Genomic DNA, 19,656 nt, shown 5'->3' with positions numbered 1-19,656 from the left:
AAAAATAAAAATAACGATTAGGCTATAATATAGGCTAGCGCATGATATAAATGACAGTGATGGGCTATGTGGAATAATAAAATTCAGTGTCTGTCAAATAATGAAAATAAAATGATCGAAGAAGAAGAGGAGGAAGCATTGTTGACTATTGCCTACGCATTATTGTTCTTTAGAATGCGTAATTACGGGTAATTGTCCTCAATTACTTAACAACTGTTTGATTACTATTGGCAATGTGAACTACACAAGCCAATAATTAAGTAAATAATGGGTTGTAGTCTATAAAACAGAAGCAGAGTGTATATGTCCCAAACCCCATTGGCGGGATGAAAACACACATCAGGTGATACAGTTAATAAGCTAATGTAATGCTATTAAATGGGTGGGCTTAGGCAAATACACAGTGAGAGGACCAGGTTGTGAGTATTATCTAGACCTAATTCATCGTTAGAATAATGGTTCAACGAAATTACTCTCTCGAAAACAATCATAATGGTCGAAGACAATGTAAGATATTCTTATTGAAAACAAAGACAGATGACGTCACCGACGACGACTATGTCTCTAGTTACCCACGTGAAATAGCCTATAGTTCTGTAATAATGGGGAAAAAATATCCTGAGATAAGTGAAAACATGTTGGGCAGCTTGCGATTGCGAAATCGTGAAACTCGCAGACCTGTTTTGCCTGATTAAGTTCTTGACAGGTGCCGAAAGCATCACGCCTGGGCGTTTGGGTTTGGGGTTGCGTCAATAACCTGCTAACCGGGAGGCGGTGTTGAGCTGCTCGCGGTGTCACTTACAGTCAGAAAATGCATGGTCTCGTTGCCGAGCGAAGGGTGTGTTGCTTGTGCCTTTCACCTGGACTAGCTGTCAACGGCGGCATTCGTGTTGTGTATTGGAAAAGCGGTCTATATTGCTTTTTCTAACATTCACCTCGGACGGAAGGCAGCGCTTTGCCAGCTTTTTAATGGTGATATCCACGGGTGCTTTTTCAGGGGAAGCGGGATCTGGAATTTATAGGTATGTCGCGAGAATGGGAATAAGACGCTGGTTGCAAAGGGTAGCAAAATTCATACAAGCTCATTTCCTGAACGGTGTTTGGCCTTATGAAGCAAACAGCCTAGTCTACGCTGTGGCCGTGTCGAAACCAGATGTATGACTGGAAATATTTGCCTGCATACCGCTTATTTGTGATGAATTACAGCCACCGGAATGGGGGCTTGGGACTGAATAGCTTAAGATAAAATAATGTAACTGAAACTATGCAGTGTGTTCTCACCCAACCATAGCTGACTAAACAACGTAATGTTCATTGAAATGAGTGTCAAAAACAATACACTTATACCAAGGTTTATTGTGTTGTGTAGTAAAAACGAGACTCGTGTTTGGTTTTTCGGGCAGGGTTGGGTATATCCAGAAGCCTGTACCAGTGCTTTTTCTTTGATAGCCATGATGCAACTATCTGGGAATATCTGTACTAGCTGTGTCCTTGGGTACCTTATTCTTCACATCATTTTCTAAATGAGCTGTTTTTTTTCATTTGGTATAAACAAACATTTATCGGCCCACACGTTGAGGCTTGACTGCGATTTTAATTTTTCATTTGCATACTGACTGTTTTATAGCGAGAGGCAAGTGATAGCTGATGTTTGGAGTATGCGTCGCGTGCATCCAATGACTGAACTATCCGTCGCTAATTGGGTGGGGATGCATGTAAGATTCCCATATGGTCAGGGTTTACGTGTAGGTTGTGTGTGTCCTTCCGGAGCTGGCCAGTCTCTGTTCGCGAAAGGTTTCGAAGCTGTTGTGCTTTTATTAGGCTGCGCATAGTCACTGCTTCATTGGGATTCCATTTTTTTAATGAAAGGCAAACGCTATCTAATGACTGAGCAATTGAATTCAGTGTAATCAAGACTCGTCGACTGTTGTTCAGCGGGGATTGGTAGTATGGTATGACGATTGTGGTTTGGGCTGCTCACTGTTGACTGGCCCAGTCGTCTGGCATTTACAGATATTTTATTCTTTTGTAGTTAAACAATTGATTGTATCCCTTCATGGAAATATAATAAGGATAGTTCCTTTTTCTCTGGACCCGGTTTGGGAAAAGATGAGGAGCTCCCGCGTACGCGTGAATACTGAGGTACTGTGATTCAGAATCTTGTTTAGAGGGTGCCATTTGTCTTGGATAAAGAGACAAATACTGGGGAAACATCGTAGACACTCTGGGATAGATTAAATCTATCAGCAATATATTTAAACTTTGAGAATCACATTTAAGAAGCCATTAATTGTTTTCCTTACAGAAAAAGGGTGTCTAATATTGATTTTCTCATTTGAAATTTGGAATCTTTGCAGCCTGCCTTTGGATGACCGATGAACATATTAATTTCCAAATTTGTGAGAACAGCAAACCTGCAGTAGCTTGTGTGTGTGTCCACAGTGGAGCAGTTTATGCATTTGGCTCCAATGTTTTCATTCTTCTCTCAACAGAAGGTACTGAATAACATATAGATAATGTGTGTTATTAATTTAGAATATTAGTTATTTCATAATCTAGAAATGAATTAAGAGTTGCAGAGCTGAGCATGATGTTTTGGGTGGTTTCCTTTTAACTTTCTGTGTATGTCACAGCAAAGGGAACAAAGGGAAAGTGACAGTTTAATTTTGAATGCTTTGCCCATGACTTCTCATATGTGGACTTTATTCTTCTTTTCGTAACAGCCTCCTCTGGTTTCTCTTGTAGCTTAAGTATTAGGCCTATGCTGTACCTATTTTTGAAACCACACAGCAGGGCTCCCCAAACTCTAGGGGACCCTGTGCATCCTGGAATTTAAATATGAAATTGCTTTGTCCCACATCTAATGATCAGTTAGTTGAGCTTTAATATGAATTAGGGGAAAATATTATCTTCACCTGATTGATTGACTGATTCATTGGTTTATTGATTGATTGACCTGCAAGAACTGTGATGTCTTAAATGCTGAGTGTGTGGAAACCAAGTTACTGAAACCTAAGACCTGCCTGTGGGTAACATATCCACCAAAAATATGATGACAACAAGCTACATTGTGAGGAAATTTTACACAAAAATTAATTTATTATCCCTATTTCAGTCCTACAATGTCCTTAGGAGATCCTTTACTCTGTTGCTCATTCCATTTCATGCATTGCTTAAATGGGGCCGCTGATTGGATGGGGATTTGAATCAATTGATCTGTCAGTCAATCAGGTGAACATAATATTGTGCCCTAATATCTGCTATAGCCCAAGTAACAGTTCATTAGATGGTGGACACAGCCGTTTCATATTCAAATTCCAGAATACATAAGGACCCTGAGAGTTTTGGAAGCCCTGATGTGTGATATCGAAAGCAGGCCAAGACTTCTTAGGCTACAAGAGAAACCAGACAAGACTGTTACAGATAGAAGAGGCTATCCAGTCTGATATTTACCAAAATAAATTCAGGTTAAAAACATTGCTTTTGCTTATAATCTTTAGAACCCCACCAGTAAATTTTAACCTGCAGTGAATAGGCCTGTGGACATTAGCATGTAGGCTAATATGTAGGCAAAATTATTCACACTGCGAGTGGTAGCTTACATCATGATTTATTTTGAAACTTAGCCCTTTCCAGTTACCATTCTGGGAGTATGGTCAATGGATGGTCATGAAGATGGTCACTTCTTTTGATAAAACAAGTCTGTTTGACTACAGGGGATTTCAGAAGCTGCGTGCCATGTAAATGGAGATTGGTCATTGTTAGAAATACAACAGGAACTGATTCCGAGCAGGAAATACTACAGGTTCTAAGACCCAGGTCTGTTTTTGGGTGTTAGGCTATATCACAAATGTTATTTGGAAACCTGAGTCGATTGTGGTTAAAATAGAAACAAGAATAGCGGAAATTCACGTGTTCAGTGGTTACATTACCCACAACCACATGCTTAATGCATTTCTGCCAATGATCTATGTTCTGTTTATGATCTATTGCTGCCAGCCAGGCTTGTCTGCTGCTGTTTGGCCAATTGCATTATATCTCCTTTTACCACATGTTCTTCTGGGTAGTCATGGTATTCTTTTTTCGGTATTGTCATTTGATATATGATGTTTCAGTTGGTTTCATCAGTTTTCTTTCAAAGTAAGACTGTTTATGAGGAAAATGTTGTGGTATCTTGGAGCGAGAGTCCTTCGTTCCAAGTGACTACTGCATGTATCTGCAACTGATACAGATATTAACCATTTCTAGTGGGTTTTATTTTTTCACTTAAAAGAAAAATTAGGCTTAATTTTAAAAGTGCAAGTTCAGTAATCATTTTCACACACTGCAATATGTCGCATTTTAATGCACCTGTGTCTTTGGTTGCCATGCACCGCAGGAACGGTTTGTTGGGACATTGACGTCATTGTTACAATTGTAAAACATTTCTTTACTCGCCGTCTTCTTTGTTTAGCAAGCGACGAGGAAGCCATTAATGGTTCTAAGCGCATCGTATTTGAGAGAGAATTTCATAATCTGTGTGCCGTTTTTTGTTCTTGCCCTGAACCCGTTTCACATTTTCCCAGGATGCGAAGCGGCTTCTCCGCAGGCCTCTGAAGATGAGCGTGACGTCATGGTTTCTGGTCAGCAGCTCGGCCACCCGCCACCGGCTCCCTCGGGAAATGATCTTCGTGGGCCGGGAGGACTGCGAGCTCATGCTGCAGGTGAGTGACCCCCTGGCCCTGCACTGACCCCCCAAAACTGGGTAGGCCTGACCTGTGGGCAGTTTTGCTATGGACCGGGGAGAGCATAAAAAAACTTGCCTTTATATGGCAGTCTTACAAAGGCACACTATTATATTGTTTTGCAGGGCTAACAAGCCACGTGACTTTAACCTGCTGTATATTTGCAATCTTCTCAGTATTTCATTACAAACTACAAAAAGAGCAAACTCATTTTAGATTTTTCTGCCTAGCATTTGTGGCACTTTATTTCTTCCTAAATTATTAATATAAACTAATCTAAGTTAATATTGTAAATGGTACAAGTGTCTTGCTTCATTTAAGCCATTTTTCAAGTCTTTGTGATGCTCACATCTGGAGTTATAAAGCTCTAAATAGAACACCCCCTAAATGGGCAAGGATTGGCCAGATTTTGGCATGTGCGCTAAGCGGTTAAATAAGGTTTGCCCATTAGCGGCTAATTCATTTTTCCTTGACTGTACTGAATGTGGGAGCTCATTTCTTTGTTCACCACGTGGAAAAAAGGTGCAACCAAAGAAACAACAGGCTTCCGGGTAAAAAAGACATTCCAAGTCTGTTTGACACAATAAAATGTCTTGAATGGCAGGTGCACAAAGGCATCTCGCCAGACGCGGTTAGGCAAGATGGGAAATGACTGCTTTCAGGCTGTCTTCAGTCAAATAGCTGGGCTTGTTGATCGTGAAAAACAGGTTAGGGTTTTCTGCCTGTGGTCTCAGAGGCTCTGTGACGATCAGTGTCGGGACTTGAACATGGTCGCCATTGCGCTGTGCCTCTCGTGCGCGGGGGGCTGACTGAGCGAGCAGAATGCGAGGTCAGTCCTTCATGACGGCGTACATGCAGGAGCCTGTCAGTCACACGTTTACCGAAATTGAGCGAGACCGTGTTGTCGCAGTTGTGTGGTGAGCTGGTTTGGGGTTGGGGTGGTGGGGTGGTGGGGGGGGGGGGAAGTACTTTGGGAACTTGGAGTGCTTAGATATTTCACCAGAGGGAAAGAGAGCGACGTTATTATATTGTGCCTCTGGAGCCATGTTCATCCAGCCCAAAATGTCTCTCTCTTTCTCTCTCACTCTCTCTGTATTTGCTAAGCTACAAGGTCGCAGTGTACAAAACCCCCCAGCACTGATTCAACCTTTATTTAAATCTCAGATATGCATTGAGGGATGAGGCCCTCATTTACAACGGCGCTGAGTCACAACAGAACAACAAAACGAGTACAAACGGATGCATTTAAATGTAAAATCAAGTTTTATTTTAATGACCGCAATGAGTCCATCTTTAGTGTATTTTGTATGACGTTCCATGTGTATGGGGCACTGAAGTAGAATGCAGTTTGAACTAGATTAGAGGTAACCGTGGGAACTCTGAGAACCAGCCAGTCCTGGGAATGTATGTGGTGGTATCCCAGACCAGAAATGAGGATAAATAAAAAGGTAGAAGTCTGAGCAGGGCTTTACATATAAAAACATACCAGTGAAGGTCATGTCTTTTTTACAGCGAGGACCAGCCAGACTTATTACACAGGATACAGTGATGGGTTCTGTAGCTGTCACCTGTTATAAATCTGTGGGCAGAGTGGTAGATGGCATCCTACTGCCTCAGAGTGGTAGCCATTGCACGACTATGCAGTACGATGCATCAGTGTTGCAGCTACAAACTCATGTCAAAGAATCAGAAAGGCAAACCCTGACGATCTGGGTCAGCGTGGAGAAGAAATGGGAAGCGATGCCTGAGGAAAGCCTTTTTAAAGTCCGACAAGTTGCCGTGGCAATGCGATCGGTCCCGCCGCTCGACCGACTGACTTGTAGGCCACGGCCCGAGGATGCTTTGGGAGGAGCGCTTTGTCATTTAGGAACGCTTCGGCAACACGAGAGAAGCAGCCTAAGCCATGTCTGTGGGAGTAGTTTGAATGCCCTTGTGAATCTGCTTTTTGACTGAAGTCCAGCTTGTGTCTTTAAGGTGATGCAGACCGTTTGTTCGGGGCTTTGAAAACATGGTTTCACAAGCAGCGTTGGGTCGGCTGCGTTCCTGGTGCTGCAAAGTTTTCCCCCAAAACGGGCAAGCGTTTGGATCCCGAGAATTTTCTGGCAGTGCTCCTGTCCGTTACAGTAGTTAAACACACACTCAGGAGAAATCTCTCCTGATGCAGAGCTGCTGATGCCCAAGGTATCCTGGGAAGCCGTTGTCAATGGCAACACGACAGAAGCACGTTTTCTTCAAGGGGTGGGGAAAGGGGTTTGAAAGGAACCTTTTCAAGGTTTTACTGTTAGATTATAAGACCCATGGAAAGCATTTTCATGTATGTGCTGGATGTTTGTGGAACAGCCTTGAGACAGCCGTTTGCTTGATTTGTTCTGGGTATGGTCAACTGTGCAAATTCTCATTGCCTTTTTCCAGTGAGGTTCAAATGCATTACAAGCAGCAATTCAGTGCACAAGTTAAATACGTGTACAGTAAATTACTGTCTGCTGAGCTGCCTAGCTGCCCTGTAAAGTGGAATGTGTCTTGTTTAAGGAGGGTGCATTTATCTGTATGAATCTGGAAGTTGAACCAACACACACATAAATAAATACATGTACACATCCCCTGGGTTCAAGAAGATGAGACATTCATATGGAAACAGACTTTGGGGTTTCAATGACAGACTCACTGGTTTCTAAAGAAAGAAATGTCTCTTACTGGACCCTGCAGTGCCAATGTGCAGCATTGCTGCATCTACTAATACTTTGAACAGTGGAACTGAGCCAAAATTAATGCACAAGTGGAAGAACATTTTATGGCAATGGATTAATAGTGAACTGGAGAAGTTGCCACCTCTCCTGTATTTCCCACATCCTACGACCTGGACATTCTGAATCCAAATGAAGGACTGTTCTTTCATTTTTTCCCCCCACATGTCTTGGTCTAATTACATTTAACGTGGAGAATTGACTTTAATTGGTCAGTGTGACACACATCCAGGAAGCCGATTAACATTTACAAACATGTACTCAACGTGTTTTCCTGCAGAACATAAAACTTATATGCGACTGAACCTATTTACAGTGTAGCTTTGAAGCTGTGGTTCGAGGGATGTAAATACAGTGTCACTAAATTAATCGCTGTTACAAGTTGCAATGCTCTTTTGTGCTAGCTGGGTAGTTAGAGTGGCAGAGTCTGAATGCTGGGTAGGTTTTAGGTTAAAAATCTGAGGGTAACCGATTCTGTATTTAAGCAATCCCTTGTGGGGAAAGCATCAGATGAATGAATGAATAAGTAATTTGATGAATGTGTATCAGTAATTTGGCCTGTTGCCTCCTCTCTTTAAAGAGTGGACTGAAGAGGGCCACAAGTGGAAGATGGGCTCGCTCAGCCTGTGGTGATGGCCCGTTTGGTCTGCAAAATTAATTCGCTGTGCACTTGAAAGGAATTCAAATTCTCAGACTGGGTCCTCCCATCTCACTGTAGCAGACGCAGTCCAATCACTTGTCTTTATTGCATTAGGTAAGGGGGAAGACCAGGACTCAACTCATTCAAATGTAAAGGGTTTTCGATATGGATATGGAATTTTCTTAATGCCTTGGCTCTTTACTGATTTTCAGTACCTCTCCGTATTCATTATTAAAATGTGGCTTGCCAGGCTTCCAAATAGCTTATTCCAGGTGCCATTCCGAGGATAAGCTTGGTCCCGTTATAATAATGGATAAGGGATTGATTTTATGCAGCTCTTTTCATTGCATCATCTCCAGGGGCTTCACAGAAGCTGTGGTTCTTATGACCGGAAGTCTGCAGTGGTATAACACAACTGCCCCCATCCTGCCAGTAGTGGATTAGGGCTGGTTTAGGCTGAACGGCGCTTCTCAGGTTACAGCTGCATTAGGTCCTCCCATCAATGCACCATGCACCCACCGCCTACAATTTCCCATCAGCAAGATGCATCTCTCTCCTCCAGCCAGTGCTAGCTCTCTGCTGTAGTTTTGTTTGGGCTGGAGGGTGTAAAAACTTCCCTGGCCTGCATGATTCTGCGTTCTCCGGCTGCGGTAGTCTTGACACAGCAGCGACTCAATTGGCTATTCCAACTGGGGAACAAAAGAAAGGGGAGAAATAGAAAAATGAGGACCATGTTACAGTACCTTCCACCAAGGCAGTATACTATGGGGTGGTATGGCGGCCATGTATGTGCTTAGAAATAAGGATGATTATAGCAATAAGTTGTTTCAAAGCTACTTTATCTTGGGAGTAGGACATGTGACTGCTTTTGAGCATACCGGATGATCAGGTGGTTAGGAATTGGGTGGAAAGGAATTCTTGGAATGTTGAAAGCTGCCTATGAAAGCATCACCCGGCAGAGATGAGGTATCGACTCATTTGTGAAGGCAGTGAATCAGCTCTTTACCTAACGCCATGGGAAACACGAAATCCTTGCGCAAATATGCTGTGACCTACAAGGACGTAACAGCACAAACGACGATCAAGGGGAAAGAGCCGAAGTTTGTTTGAAATTTTATTTGCGCCACTGGTTTTGTTTGCTTTTTCCTGTTTGAGTTTGGCTTCCGTGTTTAAAATCGTGACAGAGGGAAGTTACCCAGTTCCTCAACATTGTCATATAATTTAAATCAATGGCAGGCAGTTGCGAAGGAGCTTCACTTGTCATGTGGTATGTTATTTGCCGCATGAGGCTCCCACCAGCTAGCGCAGTCATTAAGAGGTGTGTTCTGTACCAATGCAGCGCTACCAGAGCCCATTGCTGGCGTGTTAAAATTTAAGCTAAAGAATGTTCTCATTTGTCTTGCAGTCCCGCAGTGTGGACAAGCAACATGCCGTCATCAACTATGACCCGGCCACCGACGAACACCTGGTCAAGGACCTGGGCAGCCTGAACGGGGTGAGTGACCACATTGGCCCCCTACCCTCAAAGACCACCCCCCCCCCCCCCAAATCCCAACACACTCAGGAATTTCTCCACCCGGAGAGCTTGGAAAGAGAAATATTGTGCCCCCCAGTATCACCACCACGCTATCACCTTAATGTTGATGCTGGCTTTTTACAATACCTTGTATACCCCTGCATATTAGACTGGCGCACATTGGCTCACGTGTATTCAAGGCTCAGTACTATTCAGTCTGTCCCCCTGAAAGCTTTGCAGTCCTGTTTAAATTAACTCCAGCAAGGAATTCATTACATTTATTGGACTTGATCCAATTTTGCTAGAACTAAACTTAACTTTAAGCTTAATTAAAGAATGAAAAAGAACTTCAAAAAATATTGTGAAACTAAGCAAAAAGTGTGCTGTGGTATCTTTTTTTAATAAGGCTTTTTTTTCATCCAGATTACATTTTTCATCAGGCTTTTCCCCCCAGGTTATATTGTTAAATGTTGAGCCTGACACTTGCGGCTGCTGAGTGTGTAAGCATGTTCTCTTGCAATGTGCTGACACAGTCCTTGCTCTATCTGAGATTGATTATGTGGAAGTGGCTTTTCCTGCAGTGGGTCATTTTGCATCAGCATCAGCTGAGGGTGCTCAGAAGTGGTGGGTGCCCAGTGACCTGGGGGTGCAGAGCTGTGTGTTCAAAGCCTGAGGGACTATTATTGAGGCACAGTAAAATAATACAAGGGGAAGGGGATCCTGTGGGGAAGGGGATCCTGTGGTGCATGTCTCTGTTCTGCACTGGCCCCACTTCCCTGATTAATAAGTTAATGAATTAATATGACTAATTAATTTCTATAGGGTGCGAGTCCCGCCCACCTGGTAGACATTAAACCCTACCATGAACCTCTGCGCTGACCTTGTTTTGTAATGCAGTTTGTGTTTTCACGTAACATAATTTAATAACCCAGTAATGATGTAATAATAAAATATAATCAACTTTATTTATGAAACACCTTTCATACATGAAAAATCAGCTCAAAGTGCTGTACAATATAGCACTAAAGAAAACCTTACTAAAATGCCATGTTAAAAAAATAAATACAACATAAAAAGGAGTACAAGTGTGTTCCATTACTCCATTAATCCCTGAGGTGAACACAGGCTAAAGGGTTAAAACCCTGAAGCTGTTCCATACAGCTCGTCTTGCTTCGTTATCGTGAGTTGTTGTTGCGCCTTGAAAAGGGAGAGAAGGCACACTTTCCGTTATCACGTGGCGGTTTCCTTTGCCCTTGTCGTGGCCCTTCATGGTTTAAACCACTTAAGCTCTGTAGAACCCATGACAAAGTAAACTAAGTATTCACAGTAAAAACACTGTGGTGCTCCACAAGCTCTTTTTCTTTTTTTTTCTCCCCCCGATTTAAGACTTATGGTGATGTCGGACGTATAAGCTGCACATTATATCGGGATACAAAGGCTCAGATACAATATAGCATAGTATGGTTACGTGGTTCACATCAACATTTCATTATAAGTAATTATAATGCAATTTTCATGTTCAGATAAAATGTTGTTCAGGAAAAAAATAGTATAACATTAAAACGTATATTCTAGGCATTGTCAATGTGTGGCTCTTATGGCCCTTTTAATGGGCTTCTTAACATACCTGTTTGTTTCCTTCTTTGTTCCAACAGACGTTTGTGAATGATCTGAGGATCCCGGATCAGACCTATGTCACCCTCAAGCTCTCGGACGTCATCCGCTTTGGATACGATATCCTTATCTTTCACACGCATGGATATGGGTTCAGTTTTTATGCCTTTCAGTGTAGGACCTAATCCAGATGTTCTGTGGGGTTAGGAATCCAGACTCGCATGCGAATAAGCATTTGTGTGATCTTTGTGGATTTTCCTGTCCTTTTGGTCCAGAGAACCAGTTACCCACTTTTGTCCTATTGCAACTGCATAATGAGGTGCTGGTGATGAGCTTGTTTTGCCTCTGAGTGCTCTTGACAGCTAAAGATCATCCACAGCGAAAATACTTCTTCAAAAGCGTGGGAGTGTTTAGTCTCTTTTGTTTCCTTGTGTTTATGTGAGCAACCTAATTAATTTAGGTTTGTTCCGGGTAGACAAATGACTGGCTTAAGCCCTCTTAGTCACATTTTACACTCTCGATCAGCTTTAGGGGAAGTTGGAACTGTCACTAACTTGGAACGTGGCGATCGTTTGAGGGATAGGATTGGGTTTTGTTCCGCTATATGGATTCTTAAGGGAGAAAAGTGAAGCATCCAGAGAATGTCAGCCTGAGACTGTTAGTGGGCTAATGAGCCTGTCCTGTTTTAATCACGGTCAGTAAATTATGTACAGTACAGTTGCGCTGGCCCACAATGCAGGTTTGCGGAGAGATGGCGGATTTTGTTGAAGGCAAGGTTGTCAAAGAGAAATTCTGTACCTGTGTTACACTGACTAAACACTTGCAAACTAACACTTTCCATGAAGAGTCCTGGATGGGTGCTTCATCAAGCCTTTGTGATCGCTGAATAAACATATGCAAACTGTATTGTGTTTACATATGAAATGTCTCATTAATGCCAGGAGATGGTGACATGGCACACCCTGTGAAAATATTGGTTGGCATAGGTTTCCTTAAGCGGTAACGTCATTCTGGAAGTTGTGCTGTTTGCATGAAGGTTCTGTATTACTCTTGTGCACAGCCTTTCACAGAAAGTACAGAACAGTGGAGAATATCGACTTACGTGTTTGCTTGTGATTGGACTGTGATCGTCTGTTCAGCCTTAACTGAACATGCACATTCCCATGTGTACACGTTGGAGAGGAGTCAACATCACGTGCCGGAGGAGGCTCTCAAGGTGCGGGTGCATGTATGTGCATGTCTGCGTGCGTGCATGCAAGCATGCTCATTACTGCTTCCTGATTTTTTTTTTTTTTTTATCAATGTAGAATGCTAATTTTTTTCAGGGTTATCATTCATCTCTTGGTTATAATTAGCAATTGTTTTCTCTGCCATTACGTTAACCCTGTTACTTATTTGACTTTTTGTCTGAGGTGAATTAAACCTAAATGCTTTTTGGAGACTTCTGTGTGGTGGTCTACACCTGATATTATCAGGACCAAGGCATTTTGACAATAGCCTACTGAAATTATAGCATCTGCAGGGCTTTCCATATCTGTAATTGTTTCAAATGAAATTTTAAATCAGTAGAGTGGTATTTATAATTCCGATTTGTTGTTTTGTTTTTCTGTACATACATCTTTGTTTTTCATTCTGTTTATGCATTTATACCGTGCTATACTTATAGACCTTTATTTTTGCCTTTTTTCATTTTTGCATGTTGTCAGGTGCAGATTGCTTTTCAGGGATGGGAATAACACCTAGCGGGTTCAGGCATTCCAGGTTTCACTTAGTGCCCTAACCTGAGTAAGAGACACTGCTGAGAGACAGGGCTTTGAAACCACTGCTAAGCTTAGTACAGATGCCTGCTTTCAGGGGGGACCTGCAGTGGCTCAGACCGCTGTACATTTGGGTTGCCATTTCTTGGAAGTAGTAGCGGAAGTAAATGATGGGTCCTGGTGGTCTGGCTAGCAGGAACCGAAGGGGAACTTGGATGGAGCTCGCTCGGCGCCCTTGGTTGACGGCTTTCCATCCGTTTCAGCATGAGAAGTACACCAGCCACCTGCACATGGGTCTGAAGCCGCCGGAGGGGAAGAGGCCGGACCCTCCAGACGGGGCCTCGGACTCCTCCCGCTCCCGACAGGAGAAGTCTGACCGCAGGGCTGCGACCGGTAAGCCGCCGCGACCGCAATTTGCGACTTCGACTTCGTTACGTTAAATGCCAGACCCAGGTTTTTGGGTGTGGACTTGGTGCATGACAAAACTTGTCAAGCTAAACTCGAAATGTTTCACGTTGGCTAGAAATATACCCAGACCGACTGGTCACCGGAGTCCAGATTGTCTGTGCTGAGTTTTGAAGTACCTTTGAGTTATTTGGGGGGTCCTCTTGTGTCTTGAATTGGGTTCTGTGGGAAGGCTGGTGCCACATGACTGGTGCTGCGTGCTAGGCTGGCAGCGGTTCAGTCTCTCCTGCCAATGAGGAACGCTGGCAGGTTTGGCATCATATGGCACCGTCTCTGCTTGCTGTCTGAGCATGTACTGTGGCGACCTGCTGCACAACAGCAAGGTGCCCAGACTGATTACCCTGGGAATAAACTGCAACTCAAGGGTCATTGAGTGTGTTTAGTTTCTTACTAGTTTTGTATTTTTTTCCCAAGCCAGTTCCGAAAGAAGCCATATTTAAGAGAATAGACAGACTGACAGTGGCTACATAAGTTGATTCTGTATACCGTAATTGCAACCGAATTGTTTCTGCAGAGTACCCAGCTGTGCAAATGAGCAGTCTTGAGGCTGTCTTAATTTACAGTTTACACAGCCGTCTGCTCTGTTGCCGTGATTCGATGTCTAATCTGCGCACAGGCTCCATTAGCTGCCTGTGCAGAAAGGGAGTACATCTCAGGGGACGTTCAAAAACAATGGGGCACAACTCCAAAATTCCACTTTAACGATCCATTTAACAGCAGATTCTGAACTTTAATTTTGCGACATCAGCATGTGCACTTTTAAATTTGTGCATACTCTTGGAATGAAAGCAGGGCTTTGTTAAAAGAATGACTAAAATTTCATCCTTTTGTGCTGTGTTCTATTTTCAGTTTTACGTTTTGGTGTGTTTTACCCACTCAAGCAATTGTGAATTCTGTTTTTATTTTTAAAAGATTTATACAAGAAGTGTTCACAGAAGCATTGTTTGTGCAAATCAACCCTTGGGGCAGTATCCACCTTTGATGTTGTCAGTTATTCTAGTGTTTCTTATAATGAAATGTAAAATAGCAAGCACATGAGAACCTGAGTATGAATGCTATAGGCCTACTTCATATCCTCAAAGAACCTGCATCTCTACTCTTCTTTTTGTGCATTGAGAGACACTTTCTTCCATATTGTAGCTGGATTTGTCTGTGTCATACATCCACGTCGGCAAATATACCGAGATGCGTTAATACAGTGAGTGTGCTGGGCCCGGCTGCCTGCACAGTTGGACTGATGAAGCATCTGCCTCGTCCTGCTGTTGCACTGTCTGGCCCCTCCCTCCTTCCCTCCCCCACAACCCACCCTGAAAATCACACAAGACAAATGACCTCAAAACACCCTTCAGATTATGAATAATGTTAGCCCTTTGATTTACCTTCTGTGCATTAACATGCCAAGGTTACGCCCTATACAATATGCATGTATTAAAAAAATATTTGCATGCATGTGCACATATTATCTTATCTTATACAAGTGAATATCAGGTGCAGTTTCTCCTGCTTGTCATGGTAACTGTCGGGAAAGTGGGGATTGAGTTATGTTCATGTTCTGAATCCCGCAGTTTTAACTGCTAAAACCCTCATTTATTGTTTGATGCACTTGTGTTCGGTATTCAGAGCACCAACAGTTAAAGCGTCTCAGTTGTCCAACATATAAAATATATTTATTTGATCTAATTTGGTAATTATTATCGAAAATATGAATTAAATTTCCAATTTGGTTGATAGGCAGAGCAACCTCTGTTGGATCAACCCTTATCAAAATGTGAAACTTGGAGCACATTAAAATTAATAAATTAATTTAATTACTAATATTCTATGTTGAATATAATATAAAAGGTTATAAGGTTCAAATGAATATTAACAACAAATGTTACGGTCATGGTTACAGTCACAAAAGACATGAATGAAAGAAAATACCAAACCACAGCTTGTTTGTCCCTAGTAGTCCTAGGGATACTAAACCCAGTCCAAAAACCATAAGACAGCAGAATGTTCCAGAAAGCCCAGGATAAAAATGTGAAAATATCAGATGGGCTGTAAGACCAAGAATGTCTGACCCTGTGCACACCAAACATCAGGAAACACCAGGACCAGATGCAATATTCAGATTCTCCAGATACCAACAGCAGAAGTCAACCCCCAATGTCCACTCACAGATGACCCTAAAATAGAGAGACCCACATTTTAATGTAGTTTCAAGTGCATGCATACATGTACATGCATTCATGCATACTTAATGAATAATCAGGAGAGGATGGATGTGCTGATTTGGATGAGGTGTGGAAGGGTGGGGGTTTTCACTTCAGCCTCTAACAACTTTACTTTTGCTTCTAACAACAGAGGTGATAGTTGTGGGCAAATAATTGTTAAATGCAGTCAGTAGTAATCTCTACCTTCAGGCAAAATATTTTCAATGTAACAAAACCAAATTGCCCCACTTTGGTGCCCATTTAAAACTGGAAGTGCTTCTAAGAATTTAAATTCCAACTGGCAGGCCTCAACAACCATTATCTATAAAGATATTAAGCTTTCAAAGGACAGAACTCCAAGACACTTGGACTGTATGTAGAGATAAGACCTGCAGTGTGACTTATACTTGCCCCAAGGCTGTTTTCTTTGATGTCTGCGGAGGGGAGAACAGGGATAGAGAGTGAGATGGCAATCCTATGGTCAAACAGAGCAGGCTGCTCAATCAACTATTAGTGTGTTTTCCAGATCAAATTCTATTGTCTGTCACTCAAAAATCAGAGTATGATTTTTTATGAAGTTGCATGCTTACCCAAGTCACACTCTTTTGGACTGATTTGTCAGTTTAAACAAAGCATTTCAATTGGGTCAGTGTTCATTTGTCCCTGAGTCTCATCAAAAGTGATTCATTCCCTCATCAGTGACATTTAAGAGCAGCGTACAGGCGACTGACCGTGTTCAGATTTGTGCTTCTCTTCAAACAACTGAGGCAGTTTCATTTGTCTGGTATGGAGGATGATTATTTTTTCCCCTTCTTATATGATGTTGTATTTTTTATGGCCATAACTGTCTTATTGTCCCATTGTGCTTTTATTTTTTAAACTTTCCTCCTCGTCATTAGTTTTGAAATCATCTCTTCCACTTGTCACTGTATAAAAGGTTATTGGACTGCTAGCCTTTTCTTCTATCTGCCTCTCCTCCATCTCTCTGTCCTTGGATGTTACTGCAGGTTTCGTCTCCATGGCAACAGCTGCCTTGGCTTCAGCCTGGGTTATGGTGATCTGCTTGCTTTCACCCTATGTGGTCTGGGATGTTCCTGTTGAGCCTTTATGGGGCAATGACTATCCAACCAGCATCCTGCCCCAGAGATGGCCAGTTAGCTGGGTTTCGGTCATAAACATTTTTTTTTTTTTTAAACTGACATTCGTCAGTGGTGTCATAATAGGAATGTCCATTATTTGCAAATATATCATAATATTATGTCCAGGAATTTAGAATATATTGCGATGTGTATGTATTGTCACTATCTGAACATCTGAGTGATCAGAATAAACAACAAAAGAGCAATCATAATCAGTCATGTTGAACTTTTTAGTACATACAGTTAGCGGACAGAAAAGTGCAAACACCAATATGTAGGAATTTAATAGGATGTTGGGACACCAGAACAGCTTGTGCCCCCCTCCGCATAGGATCTACTGCCATCTGTAAATCTGCAGTCAGGATGTTGTACCAGGTGGAAAATTCCTTATGTTGTTCCAGATTGTTCCATGAATGCCCAACTTTGTTCAGATCTGGTGACTGTGAAGGCCATGGCATATGTATTTTATGTGCAGAGATCGCATTCATTCAGTCCTTTTAAAAGCAGCACAAAATATCTGTGAGCTGGATTCTGAAAATCCTTCTTTTGAACATGTCCTGCCTCTCTGGTATACATATACATTATTCAGCGTCTCCTCCCATCACAAACTTGTATTTTATGAGTTTTTATAAAATTGCTGATGCAGCGTTTGCAGAAAACTTACTGATTGATCCATTGAGCCGGTAGCATCCCAGTCTCGCGTGGACTGTTTGATGTGCACTGGATCTTGGATCCTATTAACATTGACTTTTGCTGAGGCTTTTTCCCCATTTGAGTTGCATGGGTCTGAACTCTGAAGAACACATACTCCTGACCTCGGGGTGTAACATGTTGCTGTTCTGTAGCCTAACCAATGGCTCTCTAAGTGCACTTGGTAAATGGTAAATGGACTGCATTTATATAGCGCTTTTATCCAAAGCGCTTTACAATTGATGCCTCTCATTCGCCAGAGCAGTCAGGGGTTAGGTGTCTTGCTCAAGGACACTTCGACACGCCCAGGGCGGGGTTTGAACTGGCAACCCTCCGACTGCCAGACAATCGGTCTTACCTCCTGAGCTATGTCGCACTTGGCATGGCATGCACTGTGATGAAGATAAATGTAACTGGACTTATTCTGGAAATGCCTCTTCTGATAGTGAATAGATTTGGCCCTCTTACTGATGTATCTGTTGTAATTCCTTCACCTTTTGGCATTTGAGAAGTAACTCACATTATCGGTGCTCCATTTTGAACTTTGTATGTGTTGGTGTTTAAACAGTATGCCTCCTACTGACCCGTGTTTGGAAGTGTCTACCCTGAACCCAGAAGTTCGTAGGTTCAGAGCTATACTAAATGTTCGAAAAGGTACTGATTGCTGCCCAGCATCAGTTGGCATTCAAGAGATGCATTGTGGGTAATGGCCCTGTGGCACCCTCTTTTCTAGAGGGTGTATTATACATTGACTGCTTCACGCCAAAGTCATTGAGAGAAGCTCCGACCATATGAGCCACATGCCTCCTTACCTTAGCCCATTTTAGACCTAAGGGACATTATTTCTGCTTTGGGTTAATTACTATGAGATAAATCCCCTTTGTGGCACCCCTGGTCCCTCTGGCTTTGGAAGCTCAGCTGTGTGTTTGTAATGATAAAGGGCAAGGACACAGTTAAAAGACTGGTGTTTGGGAAATATCTGCGGTATGGTGCGTATTCTGTCCTGTATTGATTATGTGCATGCTTGCATATGTGTATACAAGCATGCTTGTACATTTATGTAAATGACAAGCCAAAAGCCAGTTTCGTTATCATGCATCCTTATGTTTTCGTGTCGCTCATGTGCTTGTGCGTGCGCAGAGACCTCAGTCTCCAGGCCCACTCCTCTGTACGGCCAGCCCTCGTGGTGGGGGGAGGACGACGCCGGGAACAAGAGCCGGCACGGCGAGGGACGCAGGCCGGACGAGGGTCGCCCAGGTCAGTCCCCGTCACCGGGCGGCCCCCCCATAACACGGTCACGGTTCGGTAGGGTCCTTCAGCATCCTGGCCTCTCGGCACGTGCGCTCATTAGCCCGAAACAAACCTGCGCTCTCCGAGGATTGGCTACACCGCTGCTAGAGAACGGCCTTCGTTTAATCGCTGCGCGTCCCCTTTAATCATTATTTGCCATACGGGCTGAGCGCGCCAATGGCAGCTGCTGACGTACGAGTTCCGACAGATTATTGGGAATAGAGTGTACCCAAACAGACTCCTGACAAGGGAAGATACCTGAAGCAAGAAAAAAAACAGAACAGTTTGTCCATGGTCACTGTCATGTGCCCAGAACAACCAAGTTGTGTTTGCTAAATCCCTGTATATATGAGTTAACTCAACCACTGAGTGTCATTCAGATCACATCAAGCCATCAGCACCATTGGAACAGCATGAGTCATTCAATATATGCTTCCTGTGGTCCTTACCTATTACAATATTAGTTCTGTGAACACTGATTTATATTTAAACGTGTATACAAGTTACAGATTTATGAAATCAGGTAACTTATAAAACTTATAATAAAGCATTTCTTATTTACTGCTTTTCTGAGACACTGTTACAGTGAAGCCAGATGTACACCGATACATGCTCCATTCTGTGGAGATTCAGTACAGTCAGCCGACATCATTACATGACACTGAACAGATGGGCCTTTAAGTGGCATAAATGTATTTTTGGGCATGCTCTAGAGATGGCCCTGTCACCAGAGGAGGCATTATATGTAGTGTGTGTGTGTGTCTGTGTGTGGACATATGTATGCATACGTATATACAGTGCCCTGTAAATGTATGGTAACAGTAGAGTGAAATTTGTTATTTTTGCTATATGCTTAAACCATTTGCATGTGAGTTTCAAAGG

General features: G+C 42.7%; 1 protein-coding gene across 9 annotated transcripts in view; it reads left to right on the top strand.

The window, feature by feature from the left end:
• Nucleotides 1-311: 311 nt before the first annotated feature.
• The window catches only part of LOC118229021 (centrosomal protein of 170 kDa protein B-like), a 38,814-nt gene continuing 19,469 nt past the window's right edge, over nucleotides 312-19,656 (top strand). Inside the window, exons 1-8 of one of the 9 annotated variants that reach the window (XM_035420648.1) lie at nucleotides 1,730-1,952; nucleotides 2,033-2,142; nucleotides 4,566-4,703; nucleotides 9,514-9,603; nucleotides 11,280-11,358; nucleotides 12,396-12,454; nucleotides 13,259-13,388; nucleotides 18,625-18,741. In XM_035420648.1, the coding sequence (XP_035276539.1) occupies nucleotides 2,110-2,142; nucleotides 4,566-4,703; nucleotides 9,514-9,603; nucleotides 11,280-11,358; nucleotides 12,396-12,454; nucleotides 13,259-13,388; nucleotides 18,625-18,741 (646 nt within the window). In that variant the 5' untranslated portion in view covers nucleotides 1,730-1,952; nucleotides 2,033-2,109. The other 8 variants (XM_035420652.1, XM_035420654.1, XM_035420650.1 and 5 more) reach the window with 8 other exon arrangements.

This window comes from Anguilla anguilla, chromosome 6 (assembly GCF_013347855.1).
Source record: "Anguilla anguilla isolate fAngAng1 chromosome 6, fAngAng1.pri, whole genome shotgun sequence".
Classification (NCBI taxonomy): domain Eukaryota; kingdom Metazoa; phylum Chordata; class Actinopteri; order Anguilliformes; family Anguillidae; genus Anguilla; species Anguilla anguilla.
Note: the sequence above shows the minus strand (reverse complement) of the source record. Positions and strands in the feature narration are given on the sequence as shown.